Below are 16,012 nucleotides of genomic sequence, written 5' to 3' on the forward strand. Positions count from 1 at the left end.
TATAACCCCAGGATAATAACTACAAGAAAGCATAGGAGTAAATTCACATCTGATGAGCTATGGTGGAATTTAGCTGTTATAAAACTCAGAAATTAATAATAATAATAATAATAATAATAATAATAATAATAATAATAATAATAATAATAATAATATATACCTATACAAACTGGAGCCTCAAAGTTCCATCCTTTACTTGTGCAGGTTAATTGTTCTTCTCCTTGTAACTGAAATCCATAGTGACATGTATAAGCCGCTGTAGATTTTCCAGATTCTGAGCAGTATACAAAATCACCATTTTCCACACTCTTTGGTGTTCCACATAGTTCATCTACAAATAGGAAGTCTTTAAAAACAGGCTTTAAAAACATTAAAAGCTTGACATCCCATATCAAACTATGACACTCCCTTGTACTTGCAAATGGATAGTATTCTCCATCACTGCTATAAACATTAGCTTGAGTGAAAATTTTCACATGTTTTAAGGTGATCGAGACTTTAATTGTTCACTTCTGGAAAATAATTTATATGGGATAGCACAGGTTTGACTTGTAATCCTCACAAAACTAGCATTACAACATAAGAAGGACATGGACCTGTTGGATCAAGTCCAGAATAGGGCAACACAGGTAATCAGGGGTCTGGAGCACCTTTCCTTTGAAGAGAGAGACTGAGAGAGTTGGGATTGTTGTTGTTGTTGTTGTTGTTGTTGCTATTGCAGCCTGGAGAAGAAAAGGCTCCAGGGAGACCTTTTTGCAATCTGTCAATTTAGCCAAGTCTTTTCAGAATGATTGGCACAAATTTTTTTACCAGAACCTCCTGCAATAGGACAAGGGGTAATGTTTTTAAAGTAAAAGAGGGTTGATTTAGATTAAATATAAGAAACAAGTTTTTTACAACAGTATTGTAGTAGCAATCCCCTGAAAGCGGAATAATGAGCAGTGGCTCCATGACTGCAGAAGGCTGATTAACCTTTTTATGGTTACTGCTACTACACGACACTATCCTATATTATATTCTACCATTTGAAAAACCCACTGCCCTTGCCAGACAGTCCGATACAGTTTTGACCTAATTGGTCAATCAATCAAAACACCATCACCAATTAAGAAATCACCCTTTGGTAAACAACCTCCATAACACATTCCACATATGCACAACAACAGGTGGAGCAAATGGAGATAAGAATTGTTTTCTCTGAGCTTTCTCACAGCTTCCCAGGAAAGTCCTGGGAGAGAATTATGTCTCTCTTTGTTCAGAGGATATGTGATGACCACACAAGAGTAGTCAAACACTGGCACAAGTTGCCCCGAGAGGTGAATGCCCCATCCCTGGAAACATTTGGATTCAGATTGCACAGGGCTCTAAGCAATTGGATATCATTGAATATGTCCCTGGTCATTGCAGGTAAGTTGAACTAGATGTCTTATAAAGATCCTTTCCAAGACAAAATGTTCTATGAATCTATATAGATTCTAAGTGCTAGAATACTAAAGGTCTCATTCAGACTAGTAATTCAAGATCTGCCAGAACCAAGGTCAATGCTTCAACTGCTCTTTACTGTCCCATCCCGTCCCGTCCCCTCCCCTTTTCTCCCCTCCTCTCCCTTCCCCTCCAAAAAGATTGGTAACTACAGAGTACCTTCCTGATAAAATTCTTGCCAAGCTTCTAAATTCATCCCAGGTATATCGTTACAATTCTTAAAATCCTGTGGAAACTTTCCAAGTTGAAAGGCATCTGCTGGCACTTCAGTAATTCCTGTGTTGTCACAAATCACGCGGGACAGTGAATGTTTTTTGAGTTCCTGCTTTTGAGCTTCTGTGAAAACACCATCATTTTCCCACCAAAATCTGGAAAGAATAATATAAACGTTTTCTGAAAAGATCAGATTCAAAGAGCTGGTTATTCTTACTTACACAGTACCTTATATAAAAGATCAAAAATAAGAATTACAGCAAAAATAGGTGAATATAACAATAATAAGAGTAAACACCATGACCATATAGAACCAGTCATAAAAAGGCTAGTGTGAGTCTGATGTACTGGTCAACTCGGGTCTTCTGTTAAAGCCAACAGAACTGCTTTTCATTGATTAAACAGGTCCACAAAAAAAGTTACAATCCTGAGAAAAAAACTTGAGACAGACTTGATTGGACTGGACCCTTACTCTTATGCACACTAATATGTGCTGTTCACTCATAAATTGTTTAAAGCATAAATTACAGAAGAATTGGAGGAATGACCATAATAGATTTCCCCATACCAAAGATTTTGAATTCTGCTTGCCCTTACTGAATGGTTGGACAGTAATTATGTTTTTGATCAAAAAGTAAGCAAAGAGGACTGTCTGGAACAGACAAGACCTGATTATTTTTGTCAGATCAGGGGTGTGGTGTCAGAACAAAGGAACCGGTTGGTGCTACAAAGGTATACCTATTAAATGGTGACATGATAGAAAATATGTATTTATGCATACACATATACATTAAAAGGTAAAAGGAAAGAAAACACTGAGAAGAAAAGGAAAGACAAACATTTTGTATATAAAGACATGTCATTAATGGCAAAAATACTTCTGGAGAGTTTGATTTAACATCTCTATAGTACATTAAACAGTGACAAGCACTGCTGCAATGCTGAGTTCCCTGTGGTACTCAGGCCAGGACAGTTAGGATTTTCCTAAACACTAGGCAGGATTGGTGGTGACATGCCTGAGGATGGTCAGGCATGGGTATCAGAGTGATCACACTGTAGAAACTGACCTAGGTTTAACACAGGACTTATGATCCATAATAGAGGGGGTGCATGGCTAAGGTTTCTAAAACATCTGAGAGTTTGTGCTTACATTTTCCTGATTAAAACGGAACAGCAATATTGACTGTGGACTCTGTGCAAACCTGGCACGTGTGCAGCATTTGGATTTTTATGCAGATTTTTATGAGTTGCTTGTAAAGGTACCATACAAATGGGAAGTCTGATGTTGTGGGAAGCTGTGTTTGTGTTCTGGGGAGGATGAGGACTGCCAGAGTGCCCTAGGGTGGCTTTTTAGGGCAAATCGGATCCTGCTGCCAACAGGAGCATACCTGCTGGATAAGGTAAGTGTATGTGAAATTTTGGAAAATGGGATATATTTGTAGGCCAATAGTTATCTTCAGAAGCCTGATTTGTTTAAAAACCCATCCCACTTTTCCTACATTGAAGGAGGAGGCAATGTACAGAACCAGGGGTGGAGCAAATGTCCCACACCTCAGCAGCACTGAAATGCAGGAGAGATATAGGGGTTGGAAGGAGAAAAAAACCAAAGGAGCCTTTGTCCTACACCTCACCTGCACACTGTTCCTAAACTACCAGAGCATCCTGAAATCTCACTGATGATTCCGGGGCCCCTTCCCATAACCAAAGCCACCAAAGACTTCTCCACTCAGTTCTCCTACACCTGTCATGTCCTCTTTCATGTGCATTAAAGCTATTCTACTTTCACCGCAAAATTCAGTTTTATCTACAGGCCTAAATGAAAAATGATGTTTTAAATCTACACAACAGATAGGTGATTTCTTTAACAAACATTTTGGTTTACTCCATTCTGTCTGTATCAGGTGACCAAATCCCTGTGTCAAAAATTCAGAAGTTTTGCCCAAATATTCCAAATGCTGAGACTGTGAAAAATATTCAGAGGAGGAAGAGGAGGAAGAAGACTGATGGATCAGAAGCAAGTTGTTTCAGGTGACGTGGTTAAGACAGTGCCTGAGTTTAGTAGATAGGAAGAAGAAAACCTTTTATTTTTTATGAGTTTACTGAAAAAAATTTTTCAGGCTATCAGAATTCAGAGTTGAGTCAGATGACAATTCCAGGTAGTCCTGATATTTGAACTTAAAGAGTACATTAGAATAATTATTTTTAAATCCCTGAATACAGATCTGTCAATTGGAGTTTCTAGTGTATGTAATGTCCCTGGTGCAGTTATAGGTAACACCCAACACTCTATGTGACCAGACACTTTTCTGTTGTTATTATGTGACAACTATAACATCTTGTTACATACTTCTAACTTCTCTTAGGGGGTTTCTTTTGGCCAGAAACTGAGTGGCAGAAACTGAGGAATGCTTTCATTATTAGAACTCTCTTTTTCTCAAGTTGGAGTTAATGTAGTAAATTAGGTTTATGTTTATTTAAGGCAGGTACCATTATAAGACACTGAATGTTAAGTAACAGTGTAAGGTACAGAATAATAGGATGGAGGCTGAAAAGACCTCCATAGAAACTCCTTCCTCAGACATGAAAAAGTATGCCTGTACAGTTCAGAGGACTTTCAACCATATTTTAACACAGATGTGTAGAATGTTTGTTGTCTATACAGTTTCTGCAAATAAAATATCACATTTATGATTAGCATTGCTTTTTCTTGTGAGCTAATTAATTAACATTTTTTAAAGTTCAGATTTAAATTCTGCCTTGGATGATTATTTCTATAATGGCTATTTTCCATAAGAGTAACTTATAAGAGGAGCTTAAAGGTCATTGTGAGGACTAGATGTACTTAAAAATCCCTGCTAGCATGGTGTGAGCAGTTTTAAATTAGTTGTCTCATGAGATCCAAAATTACTGCCACAACTACATGGCAGAAATAAAAAAAAGTTTGGTTTTATAATTGCTTCACAAGCAGAAGCAAGATATAAAGATCCTCTTGTACCCTGTTGTGACCTAAAGCTGCATTCCTCCTGATTTTCTGGTATGAAGCGTTGCACTGGCACAAGGTCCTGGTGGCACTTGTGCAGGGTTGGTTGAACTGACATCCTATGCTGTGTCAAATGAGGTAACTCTGGGAATACTCTGCAGTCCCAATTCACATAGGGCCATGTACATGGTGTTTTTATTGTCCCCTCTATGAAGATTGAATTACAACGTTTTCCTATCCCTTTTGACTTTGCTGCAGTTGCCAACGTAAAATATTGAGGTTCTTTCAGCTCCTGAGCCTAGTGCAGCCCTCAGGGGGAATAAAGCCTGCACAGTACTATATCCATCCCTGCAGGAGTTACTGGCCCCTGCCACAATTAACTTCTGGTGGCACCTTGAATTTTCAGCAGGAGTGCACAGCTGGACACCTCAGTACCACAGAAACAAACAAATTCCATGTCATCTGGAATTGAGACTGTGTACCAACCAAAGAAGAATAATCAAAAGCTCACCCAACAAAGCTAAGACAAAAATGTGTAAGGAGTAGAGAATGATTTCTTTGAAGCTTATTTAAGTGGCTGTAAAATCTCCATTGCTACTGGGTTTCTACACATCATTTGGCTCATAATAAACTCACCGGTCACCATCCCTTAGTGCTTTCATTTGCTTTCCAATTAAACATGCAAACAGGGGACCAGTTCTAGCATCCGGAATAAAGTCTTCCATGAGACCGCCAAGCCAAACATCAATATTGTTAGGATTGTGGTACAATTCCATGATTTTTTCAGTGACATTGGGATTGGTTATTACTGTATTCAGGTCACTGTGAGTTTCCAGTTTTGGTAAACCACAGAATTCTCGCCATTCATTATAACCTGCAAATATGATATTTAAAGGACAATTAGATTTGTCTGTTAGGCATGACATATAAAATAAAAAAAAAATTATAAGGACTGGATTTTGACAACACTGATCATAGTCATAGAGAGTTATGTGTAAAAAAGATCTACTATTATTGGTTTAATTGATCAGAGAAATTATGGCAGGATCTGAACTAAGCTCCAACAGTCATTCTCTAAGCAGGTATATCCATGGACTGATGGGCTATTAACTCCTTGACTGTTAGTTCAATCTTACCCTGGGCTGACTGCAAAAACCAGTGACAAACATGTAATATTTCTCTAAATTCAGAGTGTACCTAAGTCATCTACACCACTCCTGAAGACATCTAACACCTTCTGTGGTTGGTGGAGCCATTGAGGCTGTGCCTGAACTGACCTATCCCACAGGCTGGGGACAGCTTGGTGATGGGAAGTGGCTGCTTCAGGCAGAAAAGCCCCACTTCTCGGAGCTGGTGCAAGAACAAGCCTCAGGTACCTACACTGAGCACACCCAGATCCACTCACTTGTACTGTTCTTCTAGACTCTAGATTCCAGATTTACCAGACTATGTTAATCTCAAAACTGTCATATACTTTCCATCAAAGTTAAGAATATTAGCAATGTACATTTTAAAAGACTTCAGTGACCTTTCTGATTACTAAAGCTATTATTTAAAAGCTTATGATTGTATCCCAAATACAAGCAGTTATACTTCAGTTACCAGTTGGAAGAAAAAAATCAAGAAAAATCAATAGACCTGGAAGTCCATGATCACGACCACGTTGTAAATTCAATGATGATAGATCAAGTGAACCATTATTGGACAACACAAACAGTTTTTCTGTTAACTCCTCATTCAGCAGTTGATCTTGTACCTGCAGTTTTGCTGGATGTGCTAGAAGACCCCTTATTAAAGGATCCAAGCCTCCTTTAAAAAAAATTATGGTATTATAGCATATATGTAAGCCATTGTAACTTTCATAACAAATGTGAACACATATATGTTTCTATGTTTTTAAAACATTGTCCACACAGGTTTTTACATTCAAACACATGCAAAAATCTCCTTTAGTTTAAAGAAAAAATAATAGAGGTATGAAAGAGCTCCATCTTCTTGATGTATAAAATAATTTGCAACCTGTTAATAAATTCATACACAAAAAAATCCCAGAACTGTCTTCATCATCACTCATCCTCATATTGCTAATCTACCAGACTGGTTTAATCTGGAGAGTAATGTTTTTCCAATTCAGTCAACTATTTAATTGAGAATAATAATTGAAGTTCTTTTTAGTGCTCTGGAATGCAGTCAACAACTTAAATAAATAATTTCATTAAATAAATGCTCCAATTCCTAATTCAGGAAAAGCAACTTTGAAAAAAGTTACAGTATTCTGGGAAGAAAAAGACAAAAAAACAACAGAAACAGTTTAAATAAAATCGTACCTTCTTTAATGAGTCTCCAAGGACTAAAGAAAACTTGATGCAAATGAAGATTTGGGAGCTCAGGATCATCTAAATACTGTGCATTCAATCGCCTTACTATTGGTTGGATTGTTGCATGACCAAAACGAAAAGCAGCTGTTGAAAATACATTAGAAACTGTAGGATTCATTGTGGGATCATAACCTGTATGAAGGCCAATATACAGATTGAAAGCATCTGGACCAATGATTTTGGGAATGTAATCTCTTAAAGTAATAATCTGAAAGAAAAGAAAAAGAAACATATTTCAGCTTTTCTGTAGATGAATACTCATGAAACCCAGGTGCTAAATGCTTTTTACTTCATTCATCTATGCCCAAGCATTTGGCATAAGTAAGAGCAGTATTCCCTGGAAAACAATATCAGTCTTATTTTTGCAGCAAGGGAACAAATGACCAGAGAGAACTGGTGGTGCAGCTCAGAACAGTGCAGTACTCAGGCCCTGTTAGGTTTTACCATAGATATGCCAGACCAAAGACTCCTGGGCAGAGATTACCAGTGCTGCTCATTTACAAACCACGGGGGTAATCCAGCTCACAGGAGGTGTGTTGAGATTAAAAAATGCAAATTATAATGGCCTTAAAAATGGCAATGAAAGCAAGAAGAGCTATAATGTCTTTCAGGAATGCTTTCTAATTTGAACAGATGCTATTTTCAGACACATGTTTGTGACACAAATCCTCTTTTATTTTTATTTGAAATGATGAGGCTTTAAAATACTGGTGCCCAAAATCCCCTTGTAGGCATTTTATACTAAACTTAAATCAATTTTTAGACTTCTAAAAAATACACTTCAAGAATGAAAAGACTGATAAACACCTTCTGCCAAATGCTTTTATAAGGTAATAGTATTACAGTAGCATGGAAAAGCATAGGAGTAATCATGACAAAAGGAAAATATTCTAATGTACCAAATAAAATGAAAATGCATTATAGGTTAAAGATTATGATGAACTCAATAAAGCAATATGAGATAAATATGAAGCATAATGAAGTCAATAAAATACCTCATAGATTCAATATAATATGCAATAAATATATAGACAAATGTGTTTTGAACTTGATATAGTGCATATTGAAAAACTAGCTGGCATAAAATGACCTTATAAAAAACTTGAATTTTTATTTTAGGAACAGAGCACAGACAAGCAAACCTTTCCACAATTTGATCACTTTTCTCAGAAAGTAGAGGTTTAGGTTTTCAGGGTAGGTTGTGCAGCAAACAAAAGACATAAAAGACAATATGTTAGAATCCCTTTTACAGATCCTTTAATGCAGCATAAGAAACAAATAAAATTATTGCAAGAAATTAATACTGACACTGTCATTTGAAAAGCTAATCTTTTGCTTTATTCACAAAGGTTTTGCAAGACAGCAGTTCTAATTTTAGATATAGTTTTTACAATCAAAGACCTTATGGAGGGGTAGGTTAGTCATGGATACAAAAATCCTGGCATGACTAATTTTTTGGCTCATTTTAAATGAAATCCCAAGCTAAGCTGCTCAGGAAGGCCAGACTCCCTGAAGGAAAGGGCAACTCAGATTTTTACTTGCTCCAGAGGCAACATCTTCATTTCTAATTTCCTTGACAGGGAAAGAGGGGTTGCCATTTCAAGACACAAAACTTAAAAGGCTAAGGGTAAAGAGGGGTCTTATGCCTGCCTACCCTCCACTAGGAGAGGCATCTGTTTAATAAAAACTTCCAAAGGCTAAATGAGGCCCCATCAAGTAGAGGTGAATTTTAAACAGTATAGGCTAAGTGGTTACTAATACAGAAGAATAAGATACTGCTACTGGAATCTGCTAAAGAACCCCATCTGAAATGGAATCTAGCATTTGTGTAGTCTCTGGATGTGGCCAAATTTGTCTGTGTGAAGCCAAGGAGAGGCTCACTACAGGTTCTTACAACTGACACATATATAAATTTTAAAGAAGATGTTTACAGCTGACAAGCACCAAAATTATTTTTGTTAAATTATTTTGCATGCAGTCCCTTCTCTCATATAATGATATAAAATGTTTATTTGCTTTCATAAATAAGCACAGTTCTTTCAGTGGAGTGTTCCTTTAATAAATGAGATTCTCTTGTGGAAACAAAGGAATCAGCTTCTTACAAAATATGTCAATAAAATCAGACAGAAAGTGACTATATGGCAAAGAAATCACAAACTAGCATAATGAATGGCTCCATCGTTTCTGGCTTACTGTAAGTCTATTTGTTAAAAAAAAAAAAAGGTTAACTTATGTGTGTTTGCAGGAGCATAAGGAATGTATGTGGATATCCTGAGTCTGAACCTGCAATGTATTGAGTGGTCTCAACGCTGTGACATTTATGAGATTAGTGATAATCCAAGCTCCTCTTAGGCTACATTCATCATCTCATTGCATCACATCCAATCTCTGCAGAAGCCTCACGAAGAAAACAATTTAAATCAGTAACATCAATATTTCTACTATCTCATGGCAGTCATTGTTCCAACAATTTAATTTAGTGGAAAATCATGACAAATGAGCTCTATGTTTTAAACAGAGACCCATATGCTTGGTGTTTTAATATGACCTTTTTAATCTATATAATCATATATTAACTGAGAAATTAAGATCATTTAAATGCTATTAATTTTATACCAGAGAAAATAAAACACTAATTTCTTAGCAGTTCTGCCAATCATTTGATAAGTATCCAGATAGAAACAGCATTGAATGTCAGAAAAGATATAGATTTTGCATCATATTGTGAATCCCATGTGCACTGTTTACAGAAAAAATAACTGAATCCTGACCTGTAAACACTAGAATACTGCAAGTCAGACAGGATGTTAGTGTTAAAGGCAACAATCTTCTCATTCAGAAGGCAGAATTTCAGCTAAACATTATTATCAATTAGATAAATGCAAAAGATCCAGAAATTCTTTGTCATAGGGTTTAGGAGATTTTCCTTTTAAAAGCCTCTACAAGTATACCCCAATGTAGGCGTGAGTGGGGCACCATGGTTGGAATAGGAAAACAAAAAAAGGTTGGAAGAGTGAATACAAAAATATGTGAACCACCATAAACATAAGGAAGGCCAAAAGTAGGTCTTGTCATTGCCATTGGCCAGCTGTAACTGCAGAGGAATAGTATTTCACTGAGATAGTGTAGTGCTAATCAAATAAAGCTTCAGCACTTGGAAGAGATTGCAGAAATAATAGAGAACTATCAAATATAGCAATGATGTTTAATTCATTAAAGTGCTATGCATAGTTAGTTTACAGCTCTCACTCAAAATACTAAAGGATTTACAGATGATGAAGATGATGTTGAAGTCCTAAACTTTTGAGAAAAAGGTGATCCTACGAGAGTTCAATTTTTAATAAAAATGAACACATTATCATAGTTTTGTTAATAGTCCAAACTATGCACTTTATAAACATGAGTTCTGACATTATTCAAGATATATTATTTTATAATATATATTGTTTATCTATTTATTCTTTATAATTTCATATTCGGAGAGGAGCTATCTAATCATCTAATTTCACAAACAAGTTTCATCCAAGCAGTTAATGTATGTAAGTCTCAGAAGTCACTCACTTTCAACCCATGCCTTGGACCACGCAAGATGCTCAGAGAACACAAGCAGATGCAGAAGGAAGTGAAATGAGCACCTACGTGTACACTGAAAACTAAAGGTAGCTGTCACCTAAAATTGGGATTAAGTGGGAGCTACTGCATTCATTCAGAGATGGTTCTCTGGTACTGTAATAAATCAAAGAGAATTGGATTCAGATTGATCTGCAGAAGTCCTGCTCCATCTGACTAGTGCCAAATAATCCATCTTTCATAATCCAAATGGCACATCAGGGGAAACTGTCTCCAGAAAGAGCAGCATAGGTGTGTGCAAACTTCCTATGTATGAGACAGTAATGTTAAGACTAGCAGTTGCATAATTGAACATTTTTTTCCTTCAAATATTAAATGACAATGAAAAAATGGGGTTTGTTTTGCACAAAACACGAGGTAAATAAGAATATGTATTTTTAACACTGTATACTGCAGTATTAATACTTTATAAAGTTAAGCATGTGTCATTCCCATGAAATAGAAAGGACAGTTACTACTCTTTATCAGTGAAACTCTATAATGGAGAAAAAAAAAATAAAATCTATTTTATGCAGGATATCAACAGACAATTGTTATGTTTACTAACTTTATCAAGTTTCTATTATCAAGTACTTGTCACTAGGGATGTGTATGGTGCCAAAAAAACATCCAGGAGGAAAAGTATGGTCTAAATAGTTTTCTTTCATCTTTATTCTAGAAAGAAGAAAAGGCTTTTTATTCAAGTCTCTACAATTACACACCCACAGGCAGGACTCATGATTGAAAGCATTCCTTCCAAAAAAAAGAATTTTACAAATGTCTAGCAAGTGAAATAAAACTTGATAGTGGAAATCTCAAGGTAAATTCAACCAGAGCTGTCATTAGTGTGCCAGTTAATAGAGATACTCCAATTATCTGTCCTGAATGAATGTCTAAACCAGTTAGAGATAACTCAAACCCATTTCTAATGAGCCACAGGCAAATCTCATTAGTCTGTGATAGCAGCAGAGGTAATGAGCAGTGCTGATCCATGCAGTGCATTGCCTTGCACAAAGCTGTTTCTTTCAGGATGTTATGTTTGTAGATGCAAATGAGAAGGGTATGAATGCACAGAGGCCTGCTTTTGGATTTTCTTCTAACAAGTATTAACAACAATTCTGACTTGTCTGTGCCATTCTTTTAATGAAAATGGTATATTTATGGCAGAGGAGCTGACTTGGTTTAAGCAAACAAAATGCCAAACATTTCAAAAGAACTGACTACAATTAAGTATGTTACTTCTCAGAAGCTTTGTGGCTTTGAGTGCAAGTAACAATGCATTAGATAATGTAGGTGGTTCCTTAAAGAAAACATGCTTCGTATTCTATTCTACTGTCTAAAAATTGTGGCAGAAGAAAGGGAAATTGTTTTATCAAAAAAGTGAAGTTTTATTGCATCCTTCCCCAATTTATCTTCAAAAAAGTCTCTTTTGTTACTGAAAAAAAAATAAATTATGTGAGTCAGAAAACATGCCTTATATAAACACCCTTATGGACTCTTCTGTATTTTCCCACTCTTATTTCTCCTGCTATCTCCTGTCAACAGTAGCCCCTGATGTTTGTGCATTACTACTTCATTGAGAACCTCACTGGCATTTTTACACAGGGGATTTATTATTTATGATATACCTGTGAGAAAGGAAACATTTTGTACATTATATAAATACAGAGACATACATAACTTAAAAAAAATTTCCCCTACCAAAAAAAAAAAACCCAAGCAAAAAAGTATCTGAAAAGGCATCTTTTATAGAAAAACAGACATTGGAGATGCCTGCAAAAATATGTATCAGAGTAGGAACTGCCATGAAAATCAGAGCACTAAGGTGTCTAGACAAACTAAGCACCGAGACATTGCATTTAAGAAAGTGGAAAGCAAAACAAACTTTAAGCATTCTGTATTTGAAGCACGGAAATAGGTGGAAAAGAAAAGGTAGTGTGATCTCAAAAGCCCCTCACAGAAGCACGTTCGAAGCTTTGTGAGTTCTGTTGTGAGCTATTCATTGCCAAGTGCAGATAAGCAAACAAGCAGCCAACCTGATGCAGAGCACCAACAATTTTGCGCGTCTCTTGGTAGACGGTCTCCGCGCTCCAGTGGCCGTTGATGCGTTTGAGCGCTCGGGCCAGGCGGTTGTGCTCCCTCAGCCACAGCGTGTGCATGGCAGACAGGGATGTCACCTCGCTGGAGCGGCTGTCCCCAGCCAGAAAACACTCCACCCTCTCACCTCCACTTGCACTTGAGTCCTGTGCACATGGGGATGGGATCTGGTCTGTAAAAGGCAGGTATTCCCGATGGTTATCATAATACTTTAAGTTTACTCTAAGAAGGCCTTCTTCGCTTGTTAAATTCCTCAGTTTGTTTTCAACAGCAGGGGTACTGCCATAGACTGTAGAGGCATCAAGGAAAGAAGTTAAGCCATTGATCTGTTGTCTTGTATTTAGCACAGATATATTTCCAAAGAGAACAGCATGATCACCAGTGCCGCATGCAGGAGATGAGCGGTAGAAGGGCAGGCAATCCATCCCTGCAGATAATGTATCATTGGTCGTTACCTGTATACAAAATAAGGGTATTTTCTGAGGTGAGAACAGCTGTGGATGCTGAATTGAGTCTTGTCTAAATATTTACCTTCACTCTCTCAGTTTTTCATTGCTCAGACCTCATCTACTGGAGTGACATATTCTAAATATGTATAGAATGTTTTTCTTTAGACTGAAGGAAAAAGATGAATGTTTTTTAAGCAGAGACAAATAAACCGCAAAACATTTACTCTATCAAAAGCTATTGATGCAATACATCTACATCTAAATCAGTCTGACTTTACAATGAAAATTCATCATAAAATGTATCAGAGTGAAGACATGAACATGTGGTCAAATTCTGTTCTGCTGAAGAGCAACTGAGACAGCAGATTTAGCTGTATGCATCAAAACATAATGAGGAGTTTCAGTGTCTGCAGCAGCACTCTGTAAAAGCTTTGTTTCAATACTGAATTCTTATCCAGTTTCCTAACTAAAAATAGATATAAATATTCATTCTGTTTTCTGCCAGTGCCTCACAAGTCTTCTGCCACATTATTTTATTGCAACAGTTGTCTTACAAGTACTGAATTCTGACCATCTTTATAAAAAGCAAAGGCTGAACATAGACTTGGCTAAATGAAAGATTTCCCACTCATTTATTGATTTGAGCCCCACGCAGTTGAGACACTGAGATTAAATAATGAGACTCAAAAATCTGACTAAGAGAAAATAAATATTTTGTACAGACACCTGAGCTAACCCTTATTTGTATTCTATATGCTTTCTTTTCATTTTTCAGAACTCTTTGGCAGAAGACAGTGAATGCTGCATAGGTGATGTAATTTCTTCTTCATTTTTCTAATAATAGAGAGATCAGTCTGCAAAGATAGAACAGTCATTAAATTGGGGTTAACAGTAACAAAGCAACTTTGGAATGAAATTTATTAACTTTATATAATGACGTTTTCTCACTTATTATACCAAGTAAAATTTTCTTATTACTGAGAGCTCATGTCAGTAGAGATTGATACCAACAAGCCATTTACATTAAGAAATGGTTTAAATTTTTTTGGTAAATAAATTTTACCATTATTTCTTCATTGTCTAGGTTTTAGCAAATCAAGGTAGGTTACGTTTGAAGAAAACAAGTAATTTTTTTTCACTGATTTTTGAAATAAGTATTTTCTCTATCTTGTGTTTTCTATTTAGCATTCATTATTATGTCTTTTGCTATTAGTGTGGCTTCTTTTTCCCTTCAGCTGGTAATGTAAGCAGGCAGCTCATTTCATAATACAAATATCTGAACTTGACAGCCATAGCCCTGTATGTGTTTGAGTGTCTCCTGCTTCTAGTCATCAGCAGACATTCCAGGAAGAATTCAGATATCACTGAGAAAAGAATGTAGGAGATGCCTTTATGCTGTTTAACAGTGAGGCTCACAGCAAAACATATGAACACTGAATGAAGTTCAGTGAATAATCATTAGTTAACTGCCTCTGCAATTTCAATTCAATCTGTTCTGGTCCCTAGTGGAAAAAAAAACAGCAGTAATGAACATTAAGGGACTGGCAGAGCTGCATAATGCTGTCCTTTCCCTTTTCATAGGATTAGTAGTTTGCAGCCAGCGGCTGAATGTGTAAAATAGAAGTTCCTTACATTATAATTTAGAGACATTAAAAATAATCTGAGTGAAAAAAGAGATCCTTTTCTGCTGAAATGGATACTGAGTAACATTTTTTTTTCCAATACTAATGACTAAAATTCATGATTCTTTTTTGTTTGTGGCACGTAATTCTAGAGGGAAAAAAATTGCAACAGAACCCTGACTGGCCACAATAGTTTTCCTGTATATCCAGGATATATTCCTGCATATCCTGTATGCATGTTAATTTAAATAGTTTTTATATATGCATGGTCAAACCTGGTCATGGTGAAATTCTTCTATGTGAAAGAAAATGAAAGGTAATAATTGTTTAAGTGTACCACAATCTCTAAACTGTTAATTCGGTTAAAGAAAAATCTTGCTTACTGGGAATTCACCCTGTGGGAAACGACCCTGTAAAGGTTTTTTTTTTTTTTTTTCCTGTGGATTTAAAAGAAAACCTAGCTTATGGTCTCTGAAAGTTTATAAAAAAGAAAAATATTAATGGTTATTTGTGGACATGCAACTTGGAGAAAAGTCCATGATCCCATCTGACAGCAAGCTGCTGCTTCTGTAACAGAAGATAAAGGAAGAAACTCACTTTGCTAGTTGTTGAGTGCAGATGACTGATCTCTTTGTAGCTGAGACAGTAACCTGTCATGTTACATGTCACCTTTTTCAAATCACCTCAATTTTCTGTGACTGTTTCTTTTCCACCTTTTTTTACTCAGGTAAAACTGTAAGCTTTTCTGGATAGCATCATGCTAACTGTATGTGTCGTGTCTTTCTTATTGGCAGCAACGTAATTAATACTGAATGAAGTCAGTAGCTCTCTTATGAAAGTCTCTGTAATGCTTATTTATGTCTCAGCCCTAACCTGAAATAATAATCTGAGGAATGACACATTTTCTCCTGTTCTGCATGTCAGGCTGTTATAAAAGAACTGTAAACTAAAGCTAGTGGGTTTGGGGGTTTTTTTTCCCATTAGGGGACCCTGTAAATATAGAGCAAAAAGAATGTTCAGGCTCTACCAGAAGTTACAGGCTCAATGTGAGAATTGCTGAGAGAAATTCTATAATATTTATTATAAAAATGTCCAGAACAGAAAATCACAATGGTTCCTGGGAACCTATGAATCATTTACCTACACTTCTTATTAATATCAATGCACTATTGCAGCTTTTGA

The 16,012-nt window shown here is 36.3% G+C and overlaps 1 protein-coding gene across 1 annotated transcript in view; it reads right to left on the reverse strand.

Moving 5' to 3' along the window:
• Nucleotides 1–16,012, reverse strand: part of TPO (thyroid peroxidase) — a 54,232-nt gene that overhangs the window by 10,945 nt on the left and 27,275 nt on the right. The window contains exons 8-13 of the mRNA XM_064412048.1: nt 12,699–13,214; nt 7,003–7,261; nt 6,314–6,484; nt 5,312–5,549; nt 1,642–1,850; nt 161–331 (exon numbers count right to left, since the gene is read on the reverse strand). Of these exons, the coding sequence (XP_064268118.1) occupies nt 161–331; nt 1,642–1,850; nt 5,312–5,549; nt 6,314–6,484; nt 7,003–7,261; nt 12,699–13,214 (1,564 nt within the window). The remainder of the gene's footprint in view (nt 1–160; nt 332–1,641; nt 1,851–5,311; nt 5,550–6,313; nt 6,485–7,002; nt 7,262–12,698; nt 13,215–16,012) is intronic.

Source organism: Passer domesticus, chromosome 3 (assembly GCF_036417665.1).
Source record: "Passer domesticus isolate bPasDom1 chromosome 3, bPasDom1.hap1, whole genome shotgun sequence".
Classification (NCBI taxonomy): domain Eukaryota; kingdom Metazoa; phylum Chordata; class Aves; order Passeriformes; family Passeridae; genus Passer; species Passer domesticus.